The sequence below is a fragment of the Lepisma saccharinum genome, chromosome 24 (assembly GCF_977018435.1).
Source record: "Lepisma saccharinum chromosome 24, izLepSacc3.1, whole genome shotgun sequence".
NCBI lineage: Eukaryota > Metazoa > Arthropoda > Insecta > Zygentoma > Lepismatidae > Lepisma > Lepisma saccharinum.
The window spans coordinates 23,087,216-23,112,705 of record NC_139252.1 but is presented as its reverse complement, the minus strand read 5'-3'; the positions used below and the strand labels follow the sequence as shown (position 1 = coordinate 23,112,705).

The 25,490-nt window shown below is 35.1% G+C and overlaps 1 protein-coding gene across 1 annotated transcript in view; it reads left to right on the top strand.

Annotated features, from left to right (window-relative positions):
- Positions 1–24,018, top strand: part of LOC145978137 (uncharacterized) — a 321,655-nt gene extending 297,637 nt beyond the window's left edge. Inside the window, exons 16-23 of the mRNA XM_083110578.1 lie at positions 872–1,005; positions 7,371–7,610; positions 10,866–10,962; positions 11,920–12,055; positions 13,938–14,000; positions 20,216–20,333; positions 20,541–20,618; positions 22,469–24,018. Coding sequence (XP_082966704.1) covers positions 872–1,005; positions 7,371–7,610; positions 10,866–10,962; positions 11,920–12,055; positions 13,938–14,000; positions 20,216–20,333; positions 20,541–20,618; positions 22,469–22,501 — 899 coding nt within the window. The 3' untranslated portion in view covers positions 22,502–24,018. The remainder of the gene's footprint in view (positions 1–871; positions 1,006–7,370; positions 7,611–10,865; positions 10,963–11,919; positions 12,056–13,937; positions 14,001–20,215; positions 20,334–20,540; positions 20,619–22,468) is intronic.
- Positions 24,019–25,490: the final 1,472 nt, after the last annotated feature.

Genomic DNA, 25,490 nt, shown 5'->3' with positions numbered 1-25,490 from the left:
AACATTTAAACATATCAACACATTTTTCGAAAAGGCAGCAACTATAGAAAGCATAATTCGCAATTTACTTCACTTTCAGGTGTCTCATGTGGTGAATCATCCCACCCCTCCCCTTAATGCAATCATACTAAAATCTAAAATTCATATTCTCACCCCTTCTTTCATGAAATTTATGGATGTAGTCAGAGCTGCTGTTAGAAAATGCAACCTTTTTATTTTGGAACATGAAAATAGAAAACTTCCTTGTAAAAATTCTATACTTTTAGCAACATAAACATCGGCTTTCACTATGAACCACCAACAAAACTTGACTCTGTGTACATCAAGGCAAACAACTTTCCTTGATAACTTTTTTGCTAGTTGAGTCCTTGTTTTGGTGTCATGAGTGCTTGAAACATGTACTTTATTGTGTTGGTTTGCAGATTCATTGTTGCCAGAGACATTTAATTTTGCCACCAGATTACATGACGTTAGTATTTTATATGGAACCAGCATCACACTTTATTTAAAAAAAAAAATCTTTCTGATCTTTTAAAATGAATAATTTTTGTCCTCTTTTCAGCCTTTTACAATCCTAGCCCAAAATTTATGTTCTCATAGAAATACATTGGAAGCACGAGGTCCTGTGCTATAATATGCTTCCCACACTTCTATTGGTGCTCTTGGGTATAACACTATTTTATGTTCCAAATCATTTACTTTCACATTCATTAACTAGAATGAATCTCTGAAACAATCTTGAGTCTTATACAAAAACAATTAAATAGATGATTACTTTCACTTTTCTCCTTAAAAGTTAGCAAATATAAAAAAAATATGTCTGCTTAACAATGTAAGATTCCTTGATCTCACATCTCTTTCTTTAATGTAGCACCTGGATTTCTGAAGTACAGAGGTGCAGGACACATGCGTGGTACTCTCGATAAAACAGCAATGATCCAGGATACAAGCAGTGAGAGCAGCTGTGATCAAAGTCCTCTTCCTTACATGGCTCCAATGCAGCAGGTATGTCTTTAAAATTTTAGGAATGGTAACAGACCATAAAGTAATAACTTTCAAAATAGAAAATCATGTTACATTACTATAATTCATTGTGAATTATTAATAATATAAAATTATTATTTACAAAATTGCTGCTAAAATTATTGTACAAAATATGAAAATTTAATTGCAATGAAATGTCTTATCATGAGAGGTATGATGGTTATGATATTGAAAAAGCAGACCAGTGGTGTGGCATGACTTTTTCAAAAGTGTTACCGGCCATCAGTTATCATCTCCACCCTACACCTCCTCCAAGAAAAAATATATCTTTGATCTAGATTTTTGTTCATTTCGTTCTTTTTTTTCTTTGCAATCCGCTCAATGATAAGCCACAAATCACTCATGAGACAGTTACCACGAAAATCCAGTGAATAATGGTTGAACTTTGTCAACCATCTCTGTTTCTTTGGAAAGAGGTGGAAAGGGGAAGAAGAACCACACATTTCTCGGGTCAGTTTGACGTTTGTGTGGTGAGCAGAAGACAGAATTCCCCTCCTCCAGTGGTGGATGGTAAGTCCAGATGTACGTACTACTGTTGCCAACTTTGGTTGTTGGAGCAAGGTTTGTCCAAATTACGATCACATCAAGTACTTATCTTGTCATCTATTACATAAACGGTCTCAGTTGTAGTTAAATCCAGCTTTGGCTTTGCAGTCTAGCTCTTGTTGCTTCAGAGAAATAGTATCCCCATTTTAGGCAGGACTTATAGCTCTTTTCTGGAAATCCATTGTGACAACATTTGCTGATCCGGTAGGCCGGACCGGCAACTGGGACCCTAAACAGGCATATGAATAACCACCTAGCACACTTGCCTCTAAGTCTATCCTCGCTGTTCCCTTGCATTGGCACCTTCCTTGCCCTTTCCTCTTGTTACTTCTTCAGGATACCGAAACAGCTCTTTGCTTTTTTCGGCTGCAGAAAAATGTCCTCTGCAATATACACTCAACTGCAACGCTGTCGGTTAACATATTTAACAACGTTGTTATTTTATTGAAAAAAAAAATAATAATTTCTTTACATCATGCTGTTACCTGTGGTAACACCGGTTACATGCATGCCACGCCTCTGACTAGGACTCTATGTTTATTTGGTAACTCAGATTGTAATTACTATTTATTGTTTGCATGTTTAATTTTGCATCTTTATAACTATAGGGAGCAGACATTTGTCCTACATGCAATAATAAACATGCTGTTAATACCTACCAAATATATGCCAATACTATATTGGCAGAAAAAATAATTCTAAACTTTTTTGTAATGGTGACCCAGATAGCATGTAAGTTAACTGCAAGTTAAATCGACATTCGATTTAACTTGCAGTTAACTTACATGCTATCTGGGGAATGGTGAATGTGAATGGTAGTTTAAAAAAATCTATTGTTATATAGGTATATTGTCAACAAAAATGAAGGATTACATCTTTGCAAAAATTACTGCAGTTCTACAAAAACCTTTCTTTCACATATACTGTATTAACATTTTTTTATTAATACTATTGAGATTAAAATGGGGGGAAGTGGGTGCTGACCTGAATACAAGGTGTGCACAAGTATCTCCCTCACACCATCTCCCCAGTGTTCACTTATGCTTAAAGGTTAGAAGTGCAATTAAAAGATGAATATCAGTGGATGAAACCTTCGGGCTGTTACATTATTAACCCATCTATACAGGACTCTTCTTTATTTGACCATTTCTTTAACGTCCATTCTAAACGTGTAACTGATTCCTGAGTAAAACCTTAGTTTCAAGGCCTGAAACACTGATTATAACTTTGTACATACTAAAATGCAATAATTTTTTTAAAAAAGTATAATATATTTCACATTCTTATTCTCATTATATTTTGTCCTAAATAACGGGAAGAATTAAATTCTTATTTACCATTAAGTAAAATTATTACTTTTCAACTTTAGGTACCATTTTAGTATACTTTTCTTGCAACATATATGTAACAAATTCTCAGATCTGCCTCAAGCGAATATTGTTAGAGCATTTACACAATGAAAGTATTGGAAATGCATTAATCCAGTTACTGAATCCTAAAGCATGAATTAATTTTACTTCAATTAGTTTTTGAACCCATAGCAGGCACATAGGATTAGGTGGCAATATCATACATATTAAAAGCATTTACATGGAACCAATATTTTTTCAAAACTGTTTTTGAAATAATGCAAGATGAAATTAATATTCATGTACTGCTGTAAAAAGACACAAGTACTGTTTGTTATATGTTATTTTAATCCTGAACTTTGTTTCAGCATGCATATATATATATATACAGGGTGTTTCTAAAGGTCGTTTACAACGCTTGGGAGGTGATTCCTCACACGAAAACAAGCAAAAAGTCTAAGTTCCATTTTTACGACTGAGGCTTCGTTTCCGAGATAGGAGCCTCGCAAAAGGTGACAAAGTGAACGTCACACCTGACTGGGACGAATACTATAACAGATAGAGAGGCGGTTCCAAGGGAATCATAAAGGAATCGTATGTGCTCAGTCCGGAAGTCACTATGAAAAGTTCACTGCACGCATGCGCAATGGAGTCCTCAAAGGAATTGGGGATTTCCAGCAAGAACAATACATGGAAAGGGTATGTAACGCAGCAAGAAGGACCGTGACAATGAGAAATGCGTTAAAGACAACACATCCCGACCTCAAACATCAAAACATGAGCACCGAACACAAAATCCGAAAAGTTGAGCACGGTTGCATACCCCAGTTACACGCGAGGAATGAACGAATCATGTCATGTGGCATACGAGAGACACATTACTCCATCAGGAGGAGGGAAAGAAAAACACAATATCAGATGATTGCGACAACGTGTATTTTTACACGCGACAACTACGTAATATCCCCCCCCCCCACACACACAAACGATACTTTGCAGTTCCAGCTCCCTATTACACAGATGGCTGCGTATACGACCCAGCAGCTAGCAGACATGCATCTCATGTATGGGGAGGCACGTGGTAATAGCCGTGAGGCAAGGCGTCTTTATGGAGAACGCTTTCCACATAGACGTTTACCGTCTCACACCTTGTTTCAGGTAGTGGACAGTCGACTGCGTGATACAGGGTCAGTGTTACCACCGCGGCAAGAAGTTGGAAGACCCCGAAGTGTACACACACATCAGTTTGCAGAAGATGTGTTAACAGCAGTCGCAGAACATCCTGGCACCAGTACGCGAGTGCTCGCTCGGGCACAAAACACGTCTCATGTGAATGTGTTGTCAGAGGAAGGAATGCACCCTTTTAAACTGCAGAAAGTACAAGAACTGTTACCTCGTGACTTTCGCCCTCGTATGGAGTTTTGCCAATGGTTGTTGCATTAGTTGGACATAAACCCTCACTTCGGGGCAAACGTATTGTGGACAGATGAAGCCATTTTCACCAGGATGGATGTCTTCAATAGTAGAAACAGTCATGTCTGGGACTTTGACAACCCACATGCACTTTTTGTGGCCCATCACCAGCACAGGTTTTCAGTGAATGTGTGGTGCGGGATAGTACATGATCATTTAATTGGACCATACATTCTCCCTGTTCGCCTGAATGGTCGCACGTATCACGCATTTCTTAGTGAGGTTCTGCCACAACTGTTGGAGACCGTACCTTTGGCACTGCGACAAGAAATGTGGTACCAACACGATGGTGCACCAGCTCATTTTGATTGTAATGTACGACATTTCCTGCATGACGTGTTTCGCAATAGGTTCATTGGTAGGGATGAGCCTGTGCCTTGGCCACCGAGGTCGCCAGATCTCAACCCTTTCGATTTTTTCTTCTGGGGAGAAATGAAAACCCTCGTATACGACACACCTGTCACATCAGCTGAGGACCTCGTTGCTCGCATCAACGTCGCCGCCGCGACGGTAGCAGATACACCTGGCTTGTTTGCTCGTACTCGACAATCCTTGATTCGTCGCTGTCATTTTTGCGTAGAAGTGAACGGCAGACATTTTGAAAACCGTCCGTGATTATCGCCCTCGGCAAATCCCAGTGAGATCACTCTTGGTATTGCTCCCCACCCCCTTTGTGTGGTGAAAGTGACATCTTCAGTTGGTGTACAGTGACACGCACTGTCTGTGCGTAAGATATTGTAGCATTTGTTGTTTGTTGTGTGTGTGTGGGGGGGGATATTACGTAGTTGTCGCGTGTAAAAATACACGTTGTCGCAATCATCTGATATTGTGTTTTTTTTCCCTCCTCCTGGTGGAGTAATGTGTCTCTCGTATGCCACATGACATGATTCGTTCATTCCTCGCGTGTAACTGGGGTATGCAACCGTGCTCAACTTTTCGGATTTTGTGTTCGGTGCTCATGTTTTGATGTTTGAGGTCGGGATGTGTTGTCTTTAACGCATTTCTCATTGTCATGGTCCTTCTTGCTGCGTTACATACCCTTTCCATGTATTGTTCTTGCTGGAAATCCCCAATTCCTTTGAGGACTCCATTGCGCATGCGTGCAGTGAACTTTTCATAGTGACTTCCGGACTGAGCACATACGATTCCTTTATGATTCCCTTGGAACCGCCTCTCTATCTGTTATAGTATTCGTCCCAGTCAGGTGTGACGTTCACTTTGTCACCTTTTGCGAGGCTCCTATCTCGGAAACGAAGCCTCAGTCGTAAAAATGGAACTTAGACTTTTTGCTTGTTTTCGTGTGAGGAATCACCTCCCAAGCGTTGTAAACGACCTTTAGAAACACCCTGTATATATATATTCATTCATTCATTGTTTTCTGCCTAATTGGCAGGTTTTTCACTGCAATCTCCAGCTTTCCCTATTCTCTGCCTTACGCTTCGTAATAGCATACGATCCAGTTAATTTAATATCATCCATAAGCTGATATCTCTTTCTTCCACGGACTTTTCCTCCTTCAACCATTCACTCCAAGGCATCCCTTAGCAGGCAGTTCCTTCTTAGACAGTGTCCTAACCAGTTTATTTTCCCCTTCTTGATGGTCTCCAGTATAGATCTTTTTTCACCAACTCTTTTCAGTACGGCTTCGTTTCTTACCTTGTCCATCCATTTTACATGCTCCATTTTTCACCATGTCCACATTTCAAAAGCTTCGAGTTGTTTCTCTTCATTTCTTCTCAACGTCCAGGTTTCTGCACCATATAGTGCTACACTTCACACAAAACATTTCTTCCTTAGACCTATGTCCATGGGTCCACAAAAAACATTTTTTCTTCTATTGAAAGCTTCTTTTGCTATTGCGATTCTCATTTTCACTTCTTGTTTGCAGCTCATGTCACTGCTTATAGTGCATCCGAGGTACTTGAAGCTATCCACTTCCTGGATTCTTTCACTGTTTGCTCTCACATTAATATTCCTTGGTTTCCATCCTACAAACATTGCCTTTGTCTTCTTTACATTAATCTTCATCCCATACTGCTAACAGCTGCTGTTTAACTCTTCTAACATACTATTTATGGTTATTTCATCCTCAGCAAATAATGCCATGTCATCAGCAAATCTTACGCAGTTTATTCTTCTTCCTCCCAATTTGACACCTCCTGTACCCTGGAAACAATTTTTCACTATATCTTCTAAATAGATATTAAACAAAGTAGGCGATAGGCAGCATCCTTGTAATACTCCTCTTCCAATTTCACAGCCTTCTGTTATTTTGTCTCCTGTTCACACTTTAACTCGTTGTTCATGTATAAGTTGCTTAGAAGTCTTCTCTCTTTCCAATCTATACCAGTTTTCTTCAGAATTTCTGAAAGTTTAACCCAATTCACTCTATCAAAGGCTTTATCCAGGTCTACAAATACTACAAACACCTCCTTTCCATTCTCTAAATATCTTTCCCCAATGGTCCTCAGTAAACCAATTGCATCCCTTGTACCTCTTTCTTTCCTGAAACCAAACTGTTCTTCCGCCACTGACCTTCGAGTATAGGCATCTGTTCAGAATTCTTAGAAGAATTTGTGCCGAGTGAAATATCAAGCTGATTGTCCTGTACTCAGAACATTTTCTGGCATTGCTTTTCTTCTGCAGAGGTACCAAAACAGTCTCCGTGAAATCTTGTGGCCAATCCCCTTTCTCGTAGATTTCATTGCATAAGTGCAGTATTTCTCTTTTTCCATCTCCCAGGCATTTGATAAGTTCAACAGGAATTTCATAATATATATATATATATATATATATATATATATATATATATATATGTGTGTGTGTGTGTGTGTGTGTGTGTGTGTGTGTGTGTGTGTGTGTGTGTTTTACTTTTTTATTGATTTGAATGTTTTTACCTTATTTGTAATAATGGTAATTTACTGTGCCAATTAAATAGATTGACATCTTTTTCTATAGCCTTCAGGGACATTTAACTCAAAGATGAAGAAGCTGAAAGGTGATGAAAGCGGAGGAGATGGAACTTTACACAGTTTCATGGACCAGGATAGGTCTCTCACTGTGATGATTCCAAGAGCCAAGTACCGACCTGTGCAACCGGCCTCTTCCCTTGTTTCGATGTCAACCTTCAGTGTTGAAGATCGACATGGGGCAAGCCAAGAACAAAAATTAATCAACTATTTGGAGAGTGGCTCACAGGTAAATTCTAACAACCCAAGTAACCAAAAGTTGTTGGCCCAACTGTACTGAAAATTGTTGGCCAACGGTTGGCCCAACGTAATAAACATACCATTAGGCAACAGTAATTTTGACCATGGTTCCAACGTTGGGCCAACATGTGGTTTAACATTGGATCAACATATGTATTTTACATTGGGCCAACATATGTTTTTACATTGGGCCAACGTATGTTTTTACGCTGGGCCAACATTGTATGGTTTTACGTTGGCCCAACGTACTGAAAACTAAAGAATGGATAGGTTTGTGTTCTGATATATACATAATTTATCTTGAGGCCAAATATGAACAATAGTACAAGCTATTTATGAAAATAAAAAAAATACACAGCACTTTCTCAGTCACATGGTATCAATGTATTCAAGACACCATACCTTCAAGTGGTAGCACAAAAATTTTCTACAGTTTACTTAGTTTTCCACCTTTCATGGAATTTAGTCTGCACATAACATTGTTTAACCACCTTCACAGTAATACCTGTAAGAATGTTCTTGATCTACTACATCTAATGAGAGACACAATCAGCAATTCCCAACACATTTTTCATCCATGGCGGCTGGCAAAGGACTGTTGAGTGACTGCAAGTTAAAAATAGCTTCTACTTTCATTAAAAATATATTATATTTCCAGTATGTGCTGTGACTGAAATATTCGAAAAGAAACACTGTTATATGTCACTTATTTTACACTCTAGAATTTTCAGCATTCTCCTGAAAGTTGTCTTAGCATGAAAAAGTTGTTTGTGAAACTGATTTTGACTCACTTTTCCATGGTTGGGCAACCACCATTGGCCCAACGTTAGACCAATGCCAACTTTTCTCATGTAAAAACTTATGTTGGCCCAACAGTGGTTGTTACTTGGGAAAGGTTTTTAATTAATATTAACATTATACTTCTTCTTGTACGAAAGTAACTGTTAATCTCATTACCTGCAAAAAGTAACTGAGTTACAGTTAGTCATTTCAAAAAGTAACTCAATATAACTAGTTACCATTATTTTCCTGTAGTTTACGGTTATTACAAGCATAAGAAAACAACAGTTTTTCTTTGTGACGTTTCAGGAGAACACACGCTCCTTTCATCAGACATTTATTTTCATTTTGACTAAAGATACAGTTATAACAATGGTTAGTAATTTTTTAAACAAAAAGAATCTGTTATATAATGGATGTTGTCAATGTTACATTGTTGTAATATAGCAACTTAACTGTGAAAAAAGCAGTCTGTTTTATTTTTATTTCAGATTTTTTTTAAATTATGAATACCAAATATCATCAGGTAATTCAAATTCGTCATTGTTTTCACAAAGTCTCTTGATGTTTTCTGTTACATTAAATTTTAAAGATGCTGGCTTACTCCATTTGTGAAAAAGAAAACTCCATACTGGATCTATGTTACCATTTTCATTATTTAATTTATTCCAGTGTTCTTCTGCAATGAACGAAGCTTCCCAGACATTTAACTCTGTGTTTCCCGTTAATCTTTTTAAAACCCTTCTCTTTTTAATCAAGTGCTTTTCTTCCATGATATGAGTTGACAAACCTGTTCTTGGGTTTAGATTTATAGTGTCCAAATCATGTTCGTGCCATCTTATTGCCATTTTCCTTGCTGTTTGTCCCACATAATCTTTTGAACATGAACAACTTATAATATATATTCCTGTGGTTTCCACATCTGGTAGAGAGTTTCTCATTTTGAATTCATTAAATGTACATTCCAAACTTCTTGGTGATTTAAAAACAATTTTGAAATTAAAACTTCTAAAAATTTTTGCAATTTTATGTGAGAATCCCTTGTGGAATGGAATGCACACAAATTTCTTTTCAACAGATTTTTCATCCTTGTCTGTATTTCTCTTTTCCTTTAGTTTTCTTGTGACTTGTTTTTGATTTGGTTTATTCTGTTAGTGTGAAAGCCATTTTCTTTTGCTATATTAAAAAGCCTTTCTTCTTCATTTTTGATATCCTCATTATTAGAACATAGTCTTTGTCCTCTCAGGAAAAAATTTAAAAATATGTTATCCATTGTTATACGCGAATGTTCTGATTTGGCATGGATGTATTTTTCCCCTGCTAATTTTTTCCTATGGACTGATGTTTGAATTGTTGAGTCAGTTGTCTTAATTTGCAGATCAAGGAAAGAAATTACATTGTTATTCATGGGTTCACAAGGGAATTTTATGCGACAATGTGATTCATTTAACAATTTAAATACGTCCATGATGGTGTTCTCATTTTTAGCAATAATTAGCACATCATCTACATATCTGATGTAGAGTTTGATATCCGCACCTATCGAATTAACAATTGGAGATTCTATGTAATGAATTTATTGTAACAGAAAACATCAAGAGACTTTGTGAAAACAATAACGAATTTGAATTACCTGATGATATTTGGAATTCATAATTTTTAAAAAAAATCTGAAATAAAAATAAAACAGACTGCTTTTTTCACAGTTAAGTTGCTATATTACAACAATGTAACATTGACAACATCCATTATATAACAGATTCTTTTTGTTTAAAAAAATTACTAACCATTATTATAACTGTATCTTTAGTCAAAATGAAAATAAATGTCTGATGAAAGGAGCGTGTGTTCTCCTGAAACGTCACAAAGAAAAACTGTTGTTTTCTTATGCTTGTAATAACCGTAAACTACAGGAAAATAATTCTATAATGCAAGCAATGCATACATACAAGAAAAACTAGTTACCATTATGTGAAGAAATAACTACATTTGTAATTTCATTATAAGTAACTTGTTACTCCCAGACAGTGTAAAAAAATTGAATTGGGAAAATGTAATTAGCAGAGGAAACAATAGTCTGCCTTCATACTCTCAATTTCCATTCCCAGCCTACTTTCATTATCGTGATTCACATGTTTTTTCTCCATTGCTGTATCAGCACAATTTCTCCTGCACAATCTCCCCTTAATGTAACATATTAGTTAGCATTGTGTCACAGTTTCTTAAGTATTTGTTCCTTGCTTTTAGTTTTGAATTCATTTTTTTACAGTCAAATATGAGATATAAAATTTTCAAGAAAGAATCAATATTTCAGGACAAAGATGAACTTACTAATTGAAATAAGGGCTTGTAGCAACAATTGTTTCAGTCAATGCCATCTAAATTTCATACCATCAATGGTGGATAACTTAACATACAAGATCATTCAAATTTTGATCTTTGTCATGACTTTTGACCATTTCAGGAAAACCGAAATACCTCTCGTAGGAAACAAAGTAATTCGACAAACCCAGATCAACCATCATCAAGAAAATCGTCAGGAGCAAGAAAACAATCAACAGGTATGTGTAAAATATGGAATAAGTAAATGTTGGAGCAACAATAACAACGTATGAAGTTATTTAAGATGTATTAGGTACATTTGCGAAAAATTTACATGCATGAAAGAGAAAATAGTTCAGTATTTTATTATGATTCAAGGAACATGATTTTGAATTTAAAACCTAAGTCACAGTTCTTCAGAACTGAGGAAAAACTTTGTTTATACTATTAGAAAGAACACTCATGGATACTATTATTTTCCTCTTTGTTATAGTTCCTTTCAGTTACGCTATTATATTTAATTTGTTCAAAAAATATTACAAGATAATTCAAAATAAATGGTGCAAATTTGCACAGTTATTATGACGTTACTATTTATGATAGAAAATCAGACAAGGCATCAATATAAAGAAGAACTAAGTTTTACTCCCATTATAAAAAAATCAACATTATACTGTATATATAAAATTGCAAATCTTTTGGAAGGGTGAAACAGATGCATTACTACCGAAAAACACGTAAATGTTTTTGCACCATTGTGATTCCATCAGTTCTTGATCGCTCCAACACCCAATATGCCTCCTACTGGTCACTAGCCATTTTGCGACACTGGCAATCCTGGTGGAGCATCAGCTAAGCAGAACAAGCTCACTAACTGGGAATAAAACTTCCAAAGTTTTTCCTTTATATTGATGCCTTGTCTGATTTTCTATCATAAATAGTAACGTCATAATGACTGTGTAAAGTTGCACCATTTATTTTGAATTACCCTGTATTTTAACATTTCTGGTGTATGTAACAAAGAGAATTTGCTTTCATTACACAGTATAAATAAATTATGACAATTATGATGCATCAAATAATAAACAAAGTACATGATATAACTTCTTGTGGTTTTTTTCTAAAATCTCTGTCATAATAACAATAATGTTTAGCCAATTGATGAAGAAAATGTTTAGTTAAAAATTACTTTCTAGGTGCTCTTGTATCAGCTGGATTTGAAGTGTCAGCAACTGTAGGCAAATCTCTGCAGAAGTCAAATGACTCTCATACTGCACAAATTCATACAGGAACTACAGGGTCTCGCTTTGCAACAGCTCGTGCAGGAGATAGGTATGTACTCAGAGTAACAGTGTAACTTAACTCTAGCATGAGTGAAACTTCATACATCTATCACTATCACATATCACTTGACAGAACTGCAGATCTATCTTACAGCTTCAAATGGGACAAGAATCTGTGTAGTGTTGGGATACTATATTTGCCAGCTAGGAAAATTTGCATAATGCATCTCTAAACTGTTTAACATCACAAAAATTCTCCCGCTTATTCCCATGGTTCAAGTAAATGTTCCCCATCTAATATTTACACTGGATATTGCACAAAACTATGGGAAAACTATCTTTTTACTAGATCTCTAGATCTCATGACTCATTCTTCCAATAAAGAACTAATCAAATAGCACATATTGCTGGTGATTGTTTGTGAAGCTGATTTTTCTTTACAAACACCGAGACATGTAGTGTGTCAAATTCTGCCGTACATACAAGATGGTGCATACACTCATAAAAATATAAATGCAAGTGTAATAATGTCATGAAAGTAATTGGATGTTAGAATTTTACTGGTGGCATTGGTTGCTATCAGTGATAATGGAATTTTTGCTGGTTGTTTCTGGCACACTGATTGGTAAGGAAACAAAAGATGAACAAACAATAGACTGTGGCTAAGCATAGCAGTTCAGTTCAGTTGGCATGTGTCTCCTTGTTTACTTGATGTTAACTAGGGGTGTGCGGGACAGAATTTTTCAGGTCAGGACGGGATCGGGATGGGAAATTTTTGAAATCCCGACATTTGGAATGGAAAAATTCTCAATTTCCCGAAGCTATAAAAATCACGAATTCTACACGACATTTTCACCTCAAGTGATTGTTTTTGCATTTCTGGAATAAAAACTAACAATTTCCGATAAGTTCCAGACACTTCCAATTCAGAAAACATGGAGAATTAACAACTTTTTAAAATGACCATTTGGTATTTCCTGACTGTTTGGGATCCCAAAAAGTCAGGAAGTCATCTCCTGAAGTCAGGATCGGGACAGGAAATTTTTTCCACAGAACAATTAACTTTTGAGTTATCCAATATTTCACATCTGTCAATCCAAAGGATTTTGCATGAACACGTTCAAAGTGTACATTCATAAAATTGGAATTGAAAATAAATTCCAAATGTCATTGATATTGCAATCTTCTTAGGCCTTATAGATGCATGTTTGCAATAGTCACTGTAGCTTGTCTTAGCCCTGGAATAGTTTTACTAGATTCCACTTAAAAGATGTGTAGCTATGTGTAGATAAACTAAACAGTGTGTGAATTTTAAAAATTACAATTACTTCTTTCTATACATATTTTATGTTATAAGACTCAAATCCTTCCAACAAATTGTGTCAATAGTTATCTATTGAAGGCTTGGATATGTAAAGTATTGTGGTCATAATTGTGCATTTTTGATATGTTGTTTCAATTATCGAAGAAGTAATTTTATGTTAAATTTGAGGAGAGTTAGTCATTATAACTGCTTCACATGTTCATATCTTCAATTACATCATGCTAAAGAATAATAGAAACACTGGTTATTGGCTTATTGTGAATTTATATTACTTTCCACACTAGAAACATTATTCTCTAATTTAGGTCAAAATGTTCTTCCACATCTGTTCACAAATTGCAGATCTCTTTCACTTGCCAAGCTGAATGTCAACTATTAATAATTATGAAGTCAAATTAGTTAAACTGTTAGGAAAATTTTAGCGGATATTATGTGTGGATTATTCTGAAATACAGACACATTTTTATCCTATTTGGTACATATTTATAGGAATAGCAGTTTATCGTACTAATTTAAACCATTTTTAGTTGGCATCCATTTTGGATTTAGTATTCTTAAGCTGTAAATTTTATTATCACTTCTTTCTCACCTACAACACTTCTTACAGTGCAAAGGAAGAGGAGGCTCCAGTGGAGAATGTAACAGAACATTCTGTGAAAGTTCAGGATTTGTAAGCATTTCTTTTTCTTCTATTACTTTCTTCAATTAACTTTTGAAATGTTGTTCTTTACTGTACATATTTTTGCATTTGGTAAAATCACGTTTTTGTGTTGAAAACACAGGGAAATTCCAAATTAACTTCATAAATTGTTATAGTAATGCCACTTAGCTTTAATTAATCAAATTATTAGATAACCCCAACAATCGTAAGATTGTTATGAATGTAATACTATTTTGTATAACATGGAATCTTAAAGAAATAAAACCAATTTTCAAATTCAAGATCAATGACCACATACAATTTCTTCACATCAATTCAGTTTTATATAACATAGCTTCTTTTTAGTTCCCCATGCATATAGCACCATGCCATGAAGGCACATTTAGGGAATGTGTTGGTAGGGTCTCACACATTCTAAATCTCAGCCATTTTGGAGGTGATGTGATCAGCACCATGCTCCAGCCATCTTTACTGCCCAGGATTCCACCTAGGGTTGATTTGGGACTGGGTGAACCCCAGAGCCACTTTATGTAGGGAAAAATTCTGACTTTAGATCCCCCACACTGGGATCTATATAAGTTAGAGAAATAGAAGTAATTTCTAAATTCAAGATCTTACCTTAATTGAGTTCTTAGTTATGTTCATTTACTGAATTATAAATTGTTAACGTTATATTATTTCCAAATAGAAATTTTGAAATATACATTGCAGCTTTTATTTCAAGCTTTAAACTACTTTTCCTTCTTTTCTATCCAACATCAACACAAAAACCTTAATTTAATATCTATGCTGCACTCTGTAAACACATTACTGATAGCTTTTCACATTCACTGCATCTTTTATTTTCAATTGGTTGTGGCATCACTAATACTGGGTTTGTGTTTTACTTTTCTCATTTATTGTTCTTTGAAAACTAAAATCTAGGTAAAAATAAAAGCTTTTGCAAATACTTTATCCTTTTCAAATGTAAAATTTATACTATCTGATTGTACTAATGTCAACAAACTATGACATAAAATGAAGAAAACAAATTTTACATATGTTTCTGTAATTTCTGAATACAAATAGCGTTCTTGAAAAAAGTATTGGGTCAGTGCATAAGTTCATAGTGTTTTATAACATACATTAACAGGAATTCAATAATTAATTAACACAAGTACACAGGTGGTAAGATGAAACATTGTTATTGTTGTCTAACAATACATAGTCACAACAACACACACTCAATCAGTAATGTAGTCTCCTCCATTGTCATTGACCATCTGCCAACGTTGGGTGGCGTTCGATGCTTCGCCTGTAGAACTGCTGTGTTTTCAGTATATGGCATTAACTCCGTACACAGCACAAATTGTTTTTGAGTCCAAGAAATCAGTTAACCAAGTTTCAAGAGAAGCTTCATCAGGAAATACTTTCTACTGCTGCACTTGATCCTTGGTTAAACTCGAAGAGCAGAATGTGCTGGAAATTTTCAACTTTGTCCACTTAACACTCCATCGCAAAATAGACAAAATGTGCTCAGAATTAGAATACACTGTGTTTTCACTAACGCAAAACTACAAACTAAGCAATAACAATGGAATAACGGACAAGGAACTATGAGGAACTATTGTCAATGCAGTGTCGCCAACCCATAACAAAATGCTACAGACTTATGCAACGACCCAATAATATGCAATATTAAGCTAAAATCCAAAAGATCTTCACACAGGTCTTCAAATTATCATGTTAGTGAATTGAAACCTTTTATATTATAAAAATAGTTATTCATGAGTAATTTTAGATATACTTACACTTTACTACCAACATACTTTGAGGATTTAATTCATCATTTGTAAAGAAGGTGTTAAAAAACTGACACGGGTGGTAAATGTACATTGTTTTGAAGCAGCTCTTAGAAGTTGATACTACACTACTCTGATCCATGTAACTGTTATACATTTACGTATGTACTAAATATACATGGTTTTGAAGCAACTCTTAGATTATATGCTATACAAATCTGATCCATGCAACTATTATACTACATTAAATACCTGTATATAATAGTTGCATTAATCAGATTAGTATAGTATATACACTTCTATAAGCTGCTTCAAAACCATGTATATTTAGCCCCTTTTTCAGTTATGTAGATCTCTAGAATTCAGTGAAATACTTTGCACCATGCTATGAGACATATATAGAGGGATGTGGGGGCAGGGGTCCACATAATCTATCGATCTTGGCAATGTTGGAGGTGATGTAATCAGCACCATGCTCTGGCTACCTTTACCCCCCAGGGTTGCCCCCAGTTAACCTCAAGTGATGAGGCTGTTTAAGCTCCAGAGTCATTTTATGCAGGGACAAAGTCGGAAAAATTCCAACCTTAGATCACCCAACCTGGGAGTCAAACCTGGGTCTCCCGCATGGCAGTCAGATGCCCTACTGACTAGACCACCATAGCTCCAAGATATTAGAGAAAACGTGAGTAGGGAGGCAGTGGGAGGAGTAGAAATATCTTACGGGACGGAAATTTCAATTAATATGCCCTAAATACTAGGGCTGACCCGGTACCAATACTGATGTATCAGTACCAGCTGATGCCAGTGGTATTGGTTCAAATTTTATCACTGACCAATACTTTTCAGAGTCTGGGTATCTCCTCGTGTTCTCAAAAATGCCACAAGACACTCTTGTAGAGTTTAATCATCCTGTAAGTTAGGATCATCCCAATGCAGCAAAGTGGTAACTGTCAACTTGTAATCAAAAAGATCCTGGATTCGATACCCATGCAGGCACAAAGTGGTTCAGACACCACTTTAAACCATAGCGCTTCTGGGCTTTAAAAACAAGCTTCCTGTAAATTATGCAAAATGTGTGATTTATATATGTGGCAAAAGTAAATTTCGTGAAAAAACGATAGTTATTTCATTGTTCTAGCTGTCCTTTCATGAAATTCTTTGAATATATTAAAGCAAGGTGTCCGAATTGAAACGTCCTAATGGCAACTGTCTGTAACTCCACATGTATTTGATGTATCCAAATGAATTATACATCAGTGAATATACATAGTCATAAAATTTCTGTGAGCAAAGTAGTAATTAGTACCCTTAGTACAGTTTAGTACATTTAGTACATTTCTACATGCACACAACAAGTTGCTTGGAGGATGTCAGTTGCCACTGGGACAGTCACACATTTGCTACAGGCAACCTGGCTGGAATCAATGTACTAATTACTACTTAACTCACTCAAGCATCAGTATTGGAGGGAACTGGCAAGAGTATTAGTATTAGCTGAGTCATATTAAATATTGCAAAAAAAATGTGTACGTGGGCTAAAAGTACACTATTTACCTAGTCTTACTTATTTGCTTGGGGAATGGCATTAGGGATTCAACCAAAGACATCTGCTCATCCTATAGTGCATCAGTTCTGACTCATGACCATTGGTCATTTTGGTTCAATCTTTCTGAAGAAGAAAAAAGTGGCTTGGGACTAGTGACTATTGACAATATGATACTTTTTTCAATCAACAATTTTTCTTTAAAGAAACTTAAATCTACCTTTTGAAAAATAGTTAATTTTTAGTTCATTCCTGTCCATGAGATTGCAAGAATTTAAATAATCTCATAACCAGCCAAATCTGTGAATCTGAGAATCAATGACATGTCCCGAAGGGGTTCAAGGGAGGTAGGTCAATAACCTCATGCCTTTTTTTGCCTTGACTTTCCAACTAAAAGAGAAAAGAATGTCAAGTATATCAAAAGATGGTAAACTTTAGCACTAACTGCTATTGAAAAAAGTCATATTCCACTTTACAAAATTCACTGTTCTCAATATGGTCCAAATTTTTACAAGAAAAACCTGCGCACACTTCAGCCTTCATGTTTTTAGTAGCATCCTTCTTCAGATATGCATGTAAATTTTTCAACTCTACCAGGGATAGTTTTGCCCCCTCTATAACAATATAATAGCACTACTTAATGCTGTAACAAAACTATTTCCAATAACTTTAACTCTTACCACATATCTATTAATTAAGGTACTCACGTTTTCCACGAAGCTGTTTTACATTATTTTCTATTAATTTTGGTAGCCACTGCCACCATCCTCATTGGCTACCGAAATTAATAGAAAATAATGCAAAACAGCTTTGCGGAAAACGTGAGTTACTTAATTATCTATTACCGCGTCTCTCATTCCCATAGTATGAATATCTATTAACATAAGCTATTATTAACCATCTTAAGCCTGAATCACACGGAACTGGATATCCAGTAGGAATGCTCTAGTTGACGTTGGACTGGCTCTCCATTTGCTAGTTTTCACCTCACACGGTACTTGTTACCAGTAGCGTACGCAGGATTTCATCAAGGGGGGTGTTATTTCGAAAACTTTCTACAAATTCACATTGCCATTGTTTTATTATACTTTAATAATAATAATAATAATAATAATAATAAATAAATTAATAATTCTTATAATTAATTAATTAGTTTAATTACTACTAATAATTACTATTAATGCAGTTGCTATTTATGAAAGAAATAGAACAAAATTACATTTCTTTTGTTTCTTTGTTACAAAATAATTGTCTAGTCAACGGTTATTTGTATATGATAAGTGAGACATTTTAAGTGAAGAAAATCCATAAAAACAAGCAAATATATTAAATTTATAGAAATAATCGAAATATGAAACTCATTCAAGGAGCCGCGCTGGTCTAGTCTGACAACTTCGTGGGATATCCGGGTTCGATTCCCGGAATTGGTTGGAATTTATCCAGCCTTGTCTCCGCACCCAGCCTCATAGCAATGGGTATCTGAGAGCAACCCTGGGGGATGAAGGCTGCCGGAGCATGGTGCTGATCACATCACCTGCAAAATAGATCGAGAATCTTTGGGGCCCACTACACCACTATGTGTGCCTTCATGGCACAGTGCTATATGCACGGGGGAATTTACATTACTTTTATCTATGGAACTCGCCCAGGATGATGATGAAGCGCGAGAACATGTTGCTAAATTCCACTGAGTCTATGTTTTCGTTGAGAAGTAAGTTTATAGACATTCCAACACATTTATCACTTCTAGGTGATTCACAAAGCACTTCTTCAACATTATTTAATTATGTGGATGTAGACTCAGCATCACTTGAGAGTTCACAAGGGGATGTGAAATCGGGAAGAACGTTTGCAATAACGTCGGCATACTGCGACGAAGCAAGGAATTTTCACAATTCTCGCGAGAGTCACTGCGCGACTTTTAGCAAAAAAAATTGCAAAATTGAACTTTGCGGCCGCTTAGATTGTGTTTGAAATGTTGTGTTTTTCTTCATTCTGCATGGGAATAATAATTCAAATTATTATTATTATTATTACTGTCGCAGATCTTTGACTGTAATAAATTAGCAATTTTTAATTTTTTTCTACAGCATTTTCCATAATATTTCAAAAGCTCAAGGGGGGGGGTTTAAACCCGGTAACCCCCCTTGCGTACGCCACTGCTTGTTACACCGTACTTGTCGATAGTCTTTCGTTCCCATAATGGCGGCCGCGCGAGATGTAAACAACGTATCACTTCACACTTTTAAAATACGATAACTATTCAACCGAGAGGAATATCGCTTCGTATTGAATGGTTTTAGGTAGAGAAGAATGGCGCTGATAAAATACATACTTTACAACGTTTACTATACACGTATGGAAGAATATCTTAGCTTTTTCAATTGTAAACATGCCTTTCGTGCTGTATGCACTCGGAAACCACGACAAAAAATGCTGCTTTGAGAACTCACAGATTATCTTTCACATGGCCAAACTTTGCTCTGATTGGCTGTTCCAAAAGATGATTTGTACTTCTTTTTCTAAAGGTAGAAAGCATGACTTTAGAATTTTTTTATCCCATGTGACAAGAATCTAGTCGAAGAAAGTTAGTAGCAATTAGAACATGTCCTATTCCTCAAAACCAGTCAAGCAGTCAGCCAGGCGGCCATGATTTCTACCTAGAAAGTCAGTTCATCACCAACTAGGGCTTTCCAACTAGATATCCAGTTCCGTGTGATAGGGGCTTTATTTAAAAGCCTAACATTTGAACTTGATTCGAAATCTCTTGTTTGGATCACTTGGATCATGTGTTAAATTGCAAGGATTAATTATCAAATTCCAAACTTGTACAGTAGTAGCTATCCTTTTAACTTTATCTTTATTTGCAATACTAACAGGTATTTCTATTTATTTTCTAGAACTGTTTCTGAAGCGAGGTCCTATGATGAAACCTTAGTTCATCCACCAACAAAATGTCTTCAACCAGGAACTAGTATGTACGGGTCTAAACCTTCGTCACATGGATTACACAATGACGTAAGTATACCTATTGTGTAAATTTTGTTTATTTTAGTTTTTATATTAATAATTTTTGCAAATTTGGTTATGTTTATAGTTCACTATTCTATAGGAATATTTTATATATTGTACTTCTTACAGCATTTTAATTATACTATAATACAATAATTTCTACATGTTTAAAAATGGATTTTACTGTATATATATTTATATTTTTTTTCACAGGAGGCACATACAATGGCTGAAAGGGATGTGGGTTCTACTTTCCTAATGCCACAAACACAGCTGTACAAACCAGCAAGGGTAAGTATTTGTCTAAGCAATAATTCAAAAAACACATAATATATAGACTTACTATTCGTCCGGGATTAGCCCGGACAGTCCTGGTTTTTTAGTGCTGTCTGAGGTTATCTCCGGGATTGCAAAATGTCCAGGGTTATGAGAATCTGAACATGAAAATAGCTACCGATATTGAATATTCACTATGAGAATTTATGACCGGCAAGGATCGATCAATTATAAGGATCGATTATACCTTTTCTTTCTTCGAGGTATCGACTTCCGAGCGGTTCAATTCCATACTTCTGTGAGCGTCTTGGTGGTCGGAGCGAATGTAGAATATAGATAATGCCTCTAATTTTGTTAATATTTGGTATGCTTACTAAATTTGGCTTTGTAATCACGAATCTGTTGTTAAAATGCCATGGACATGTCTGGAAATCGTGAAAAAAGCTGATGTAAGTTGAATTTTTTTTTAAAAAAAAAAAAAGCTTTTTCGCATTGTTTTATGAACAACATTTTAACTATGCTTGCCTAACCTAACCTAACCTTAGCTTGCCGGAAATTCGTGGGGCTATCCGTGAATGGTTTTTGGGGCTATCCGTCAATGGTTTGTGGGACTACACATGCATAGTTCGTGGGGCTACCCGTGAACTTTTACATGTGTCCGCAGCATTTTAACAACAGATTCGTGATTAGAAGGCCAAATTTAGTTAGTATACCAAATATTAACGTAATTAGAGACATTCTCTACATTCTTCATTCATGCCTGGTGGTCTTGCAAGCATGTGAAATAACTCGTCTATAAGTGTTTTTGATAATTATAATTATATACAAGGGCTTTGCATTGGCAAAGGGCAAAAGAAAGTGTGTATTTAATGTTAACCTGCAGCAGGAACTGTGTAATGACAGTGACAGTGAACGTGTACAATGTACATTCTGTAATGGAGTATTTTCTCTTGCACATAAAGGAAGAGGTGATATTGAAGAAAACGTGAAAACAGTTAAACATAGGAGTGCTATTAATGCTACTGTCAATATTTTTTCTAGGACAATTTATAGTTTTATGTTCCAATGAAGTGTTAAGGCTTTTAAGTAATTTCGATTTTTTTTTTTAAAAAAAAACTGAAATTCAGCAGTAACGAGTTGATCACGAATATGTTCTGGGTTGGACCCAAGAAAATATGCTAAGTCTAATCATATATTACATTTGAAAAAAGGAGGGGAGAATGCTAGATATGTGATACATAGAAAATGCATTGTAATATGTCATATGGAGATTGGAAAGTTAGTTAAGTGTGTTATGCAGAGGATTGTAATACATAATAAATATAAAATTGAGTTCATGCATGAAAAAGTACAGATAGAGTACTCATATAAAACACAAAGTGGATGCAATTATAATTAAATAGATGATATAATACTATAAATTAATGTTCTTCTTAAAGGTTCGCATAACCATTTTTTGCAGATGCAAAATAATGTAATACAGTTATTTTTAGTGATTTTTATTTTTTCTGCGAAGTTTCTGGTTTGCCTAGGAGGAAATAAGGACACAAATTATTAATTCCTTAGAAGTGTAGAGTGACTAGCAGTGTGAGGTTGTGTGTTGTGTGTGTCTGTTTACCTTGGTGTAATCTTGAAAAAGTTCTGGGAAACCAGGACGAAATGTCAGATACAAAATAAAAACCATTAAATATAACTGTATTATCTTATTTTGCAACTTTAAATTTAACATACATTTTACCCATCATAATGAGAAAAATGTATGTGAATAATTGTATTGGTATCATAGAAATAGACAGACTTAAAGACTTTTCACAAATTAATACTAAACTCAAACTGTATTATTATTTTTCTCCTTTCTTTTAAAGGGAAGCGATATATCCAATTTTGATTCACTGTGAAGAATGAAGTAGTACACAATGAGATTTGTTGCTAATGCCATCTGGTGAATAATTCAGTAGCTTCACATGACAAAAGAAGTTGAAGAAGCGGAATACTTGAATGGAGTATGCCTCAATGACAAATACATCAAGGCCATATAAGTGTCACAAAAGTGCTATAAACAACGTATTTTTCATTGATAATTAATTGTCAATTAAAAGACTTGAGAACGTTGTTCCCTTTATTTTAAAAAGTGCTCAGAAAGACAAGACTCTTTTATTTTATTATTATTGTTTTTTGTATAGATACATGTACATTTGTGCGCTATTTTCTTGTCTAGAAAATCTGGCCAAATCAATTAGATTGAGAATCAAGATTTTTCCTAGGATGGGTCTAATATATATGTCTTTTGGTTATCTGTTCCCAATTTGTAAGGGACATGATAAAGATTACAGTGCTTTTTGATACCAGATCATGGGAATAATTTGCATACAATAATTTTGGGGGAGGATTAGTATACTGAATTCTAACTTGTCAAGATGATTACTATTATTACAAAATCAATTTTTCCTCCTGAATTTCTGCAAAATTTTGCAACAAAGAAATATTTTCTTTAAAAAGTTATGCATTATCTTGTCTTTCTGTAATTTATCAATGTCAATGTTTATATTAATATATTACTGTTATATACACTTATCATTGTTCTATGTGGTGCAATGTTGGATTAACAGCTAGCAGAAAGAAAATATTTAACTAAATGTAACTATAAAAATGATTTGAGCTCTCTGTTTATGAAACAAAAGTATCTGGTGCTATTCGGGAGAGACAAATATTAATGTAGATGGTCCAAGTTTTTCCTTTGAATTTTAAAAGAAAATGTATGAAGTTCTCAAAAGTTCTTTAAGTGTGCATTTATTATGCATGTGCGAGAGTATATGTGTGTGTGTATGTGCTGGAGTATATGAGTAACTAAAATATACTTTGTAAATATATTTTATATTTTTATATATATATATCAAACAGAAGAGCTCAAATCTTTTATATATAGTTTCTCCGAGGAAGTGTTGAGATGATGTTTACATATAGACAATATTGTGCCAAAATCAAACTGGCTGAATATTGGTTGTTTTTCCATCTTCCTATAAGAATATATTTTGTGTCATACTTACAATAATATTGAAAGTTCACAAAGAGATTTGATAGTTTCACTTCTGTTTTGTGAAATAATTTTAATTATTTTTTTTTATCAGTGAAACATCATATTTTAATAATGTGCAATAAAATGACAATAATATTAGCTAGAAATGAGATTATGTTAAATTCCAGTGAGAAATGTAATTTTTATCATTTAAAAAAGAACTTGTAAATGACAAGGAAATATCAAAACACCACATTTAAATTAAATATTTTTTTAAGCAGAGGCCATTTCAAAGTATTAAGCATGTGACAAAATGATTCTAATGTTTGTTGAGAAATGATTACTTTGTAATTATGATTTAATAAAGAGAATTACTCCTTTTGTACATACAATAATAACAGGAGGATTTTTACTCATGGTTCTTTTTTATTTATTTTAAATAGATGTAATATCTTTGTTCAGTGTGCAAAATAAATATTTTTGGTTTGGGGAAAGGGGGAAGGATGCAATCTATTGGTGGATTGAGATGTAAACTGGAAAGGTATATGCTATATTTTGCAACAATATAAAAGTAATTATTATTATTAACGATAACAAGAAGCAAGGATTACAGTAATACTGAAACTACGCTATGGAATATTAATTTTCTCATGCCAATTTTTTTGAAGGAATGAGCTCTAATAAATTTTCATTTCCCAATCACAGTTCGTACAAAATTCAGTAGTACAAGCCATGGACGACCACAGGATTTTTTGCAGCCAGGGAAGACATAATACCCAAGCACAGTCGTGAACATAAACACGCACACCTTGATGCATGCAGGCATACAATACTTCATGTAAAACTGAACTACTATTTCCGCAGAATCCACATATAGTATAAATGAATGGATTATAAGATTGAGGTTAGATATCTGGCAGCCTTGGCAGAAAACAACTATTTATTACAAAATTAAATAATATGACAAATGTGCACATTGAACAAAAACTACTCTACACTACAAAAAGTGTTAAACACCAACATGGAGTTATTTGAATTGTTGTTTTAAGTCCACTTTATGCACAGGTAGGCTAATCGAGACTAGACCTACAGTTGGAAGTGTAATCCGAACCGCTGTGCATGTGCCTCCACTCTACACTACAAAAACGTGCTAAAACACCAACATATGGAGTTTGAAACATTTTGTATTAATTTTATGCACAGAAACTACTAAATTATGGACTTACATTTCATTCCTGGTTTTTGACCAAAAGAAGTTGTAATCGACATCCCTCCTTGGCAGGGACATCATTAGGGTGGGGCTGCGGGGTCACAGGTACCCCGGAACGTTCACTTGGCCCCAGCGAACTGTTCTATATTTGCTGAAAATTTTACTTTGATGACAAATATTGCAAAATAGTATTTTGGTAAATTTTTCTTTTATTTTGAAACACTATTCTTAAATTTGAGTGGCACGAACCCCAAGCATTTCTTTCCCATTTGTCTGCTACTTGCTTGTTGAACACAAACAGATGTATTGGTAGAATATGCCTTTAACGATTTTATGGCTCGCCTCTTTCAGGGAAGTCTTGAGACCTTTTGAAAACACATTTTTCCTTCCTGCACACCAGGGGCCTAAGCCAGGCTCCCCCCTCCCCCACAAACATATTTCTGCTTCTTCTCTTCATCTGGCTCTGAAACAGCACAAACAGGAAGATTTCGCTGCAGCTGGAACTTTCTGGATTAATTATTTTATGGTTCTAGAAGGACATACATCCACATGCTTTTCAAATTGGAAGAGAGAAAATTTTTCTTGTCCGTTTTCTGGCCCAAGGACTAATGACAAAGATGACAATAGTCTCCAGGCGGTTCCTCCACACAACCCTTGTGAC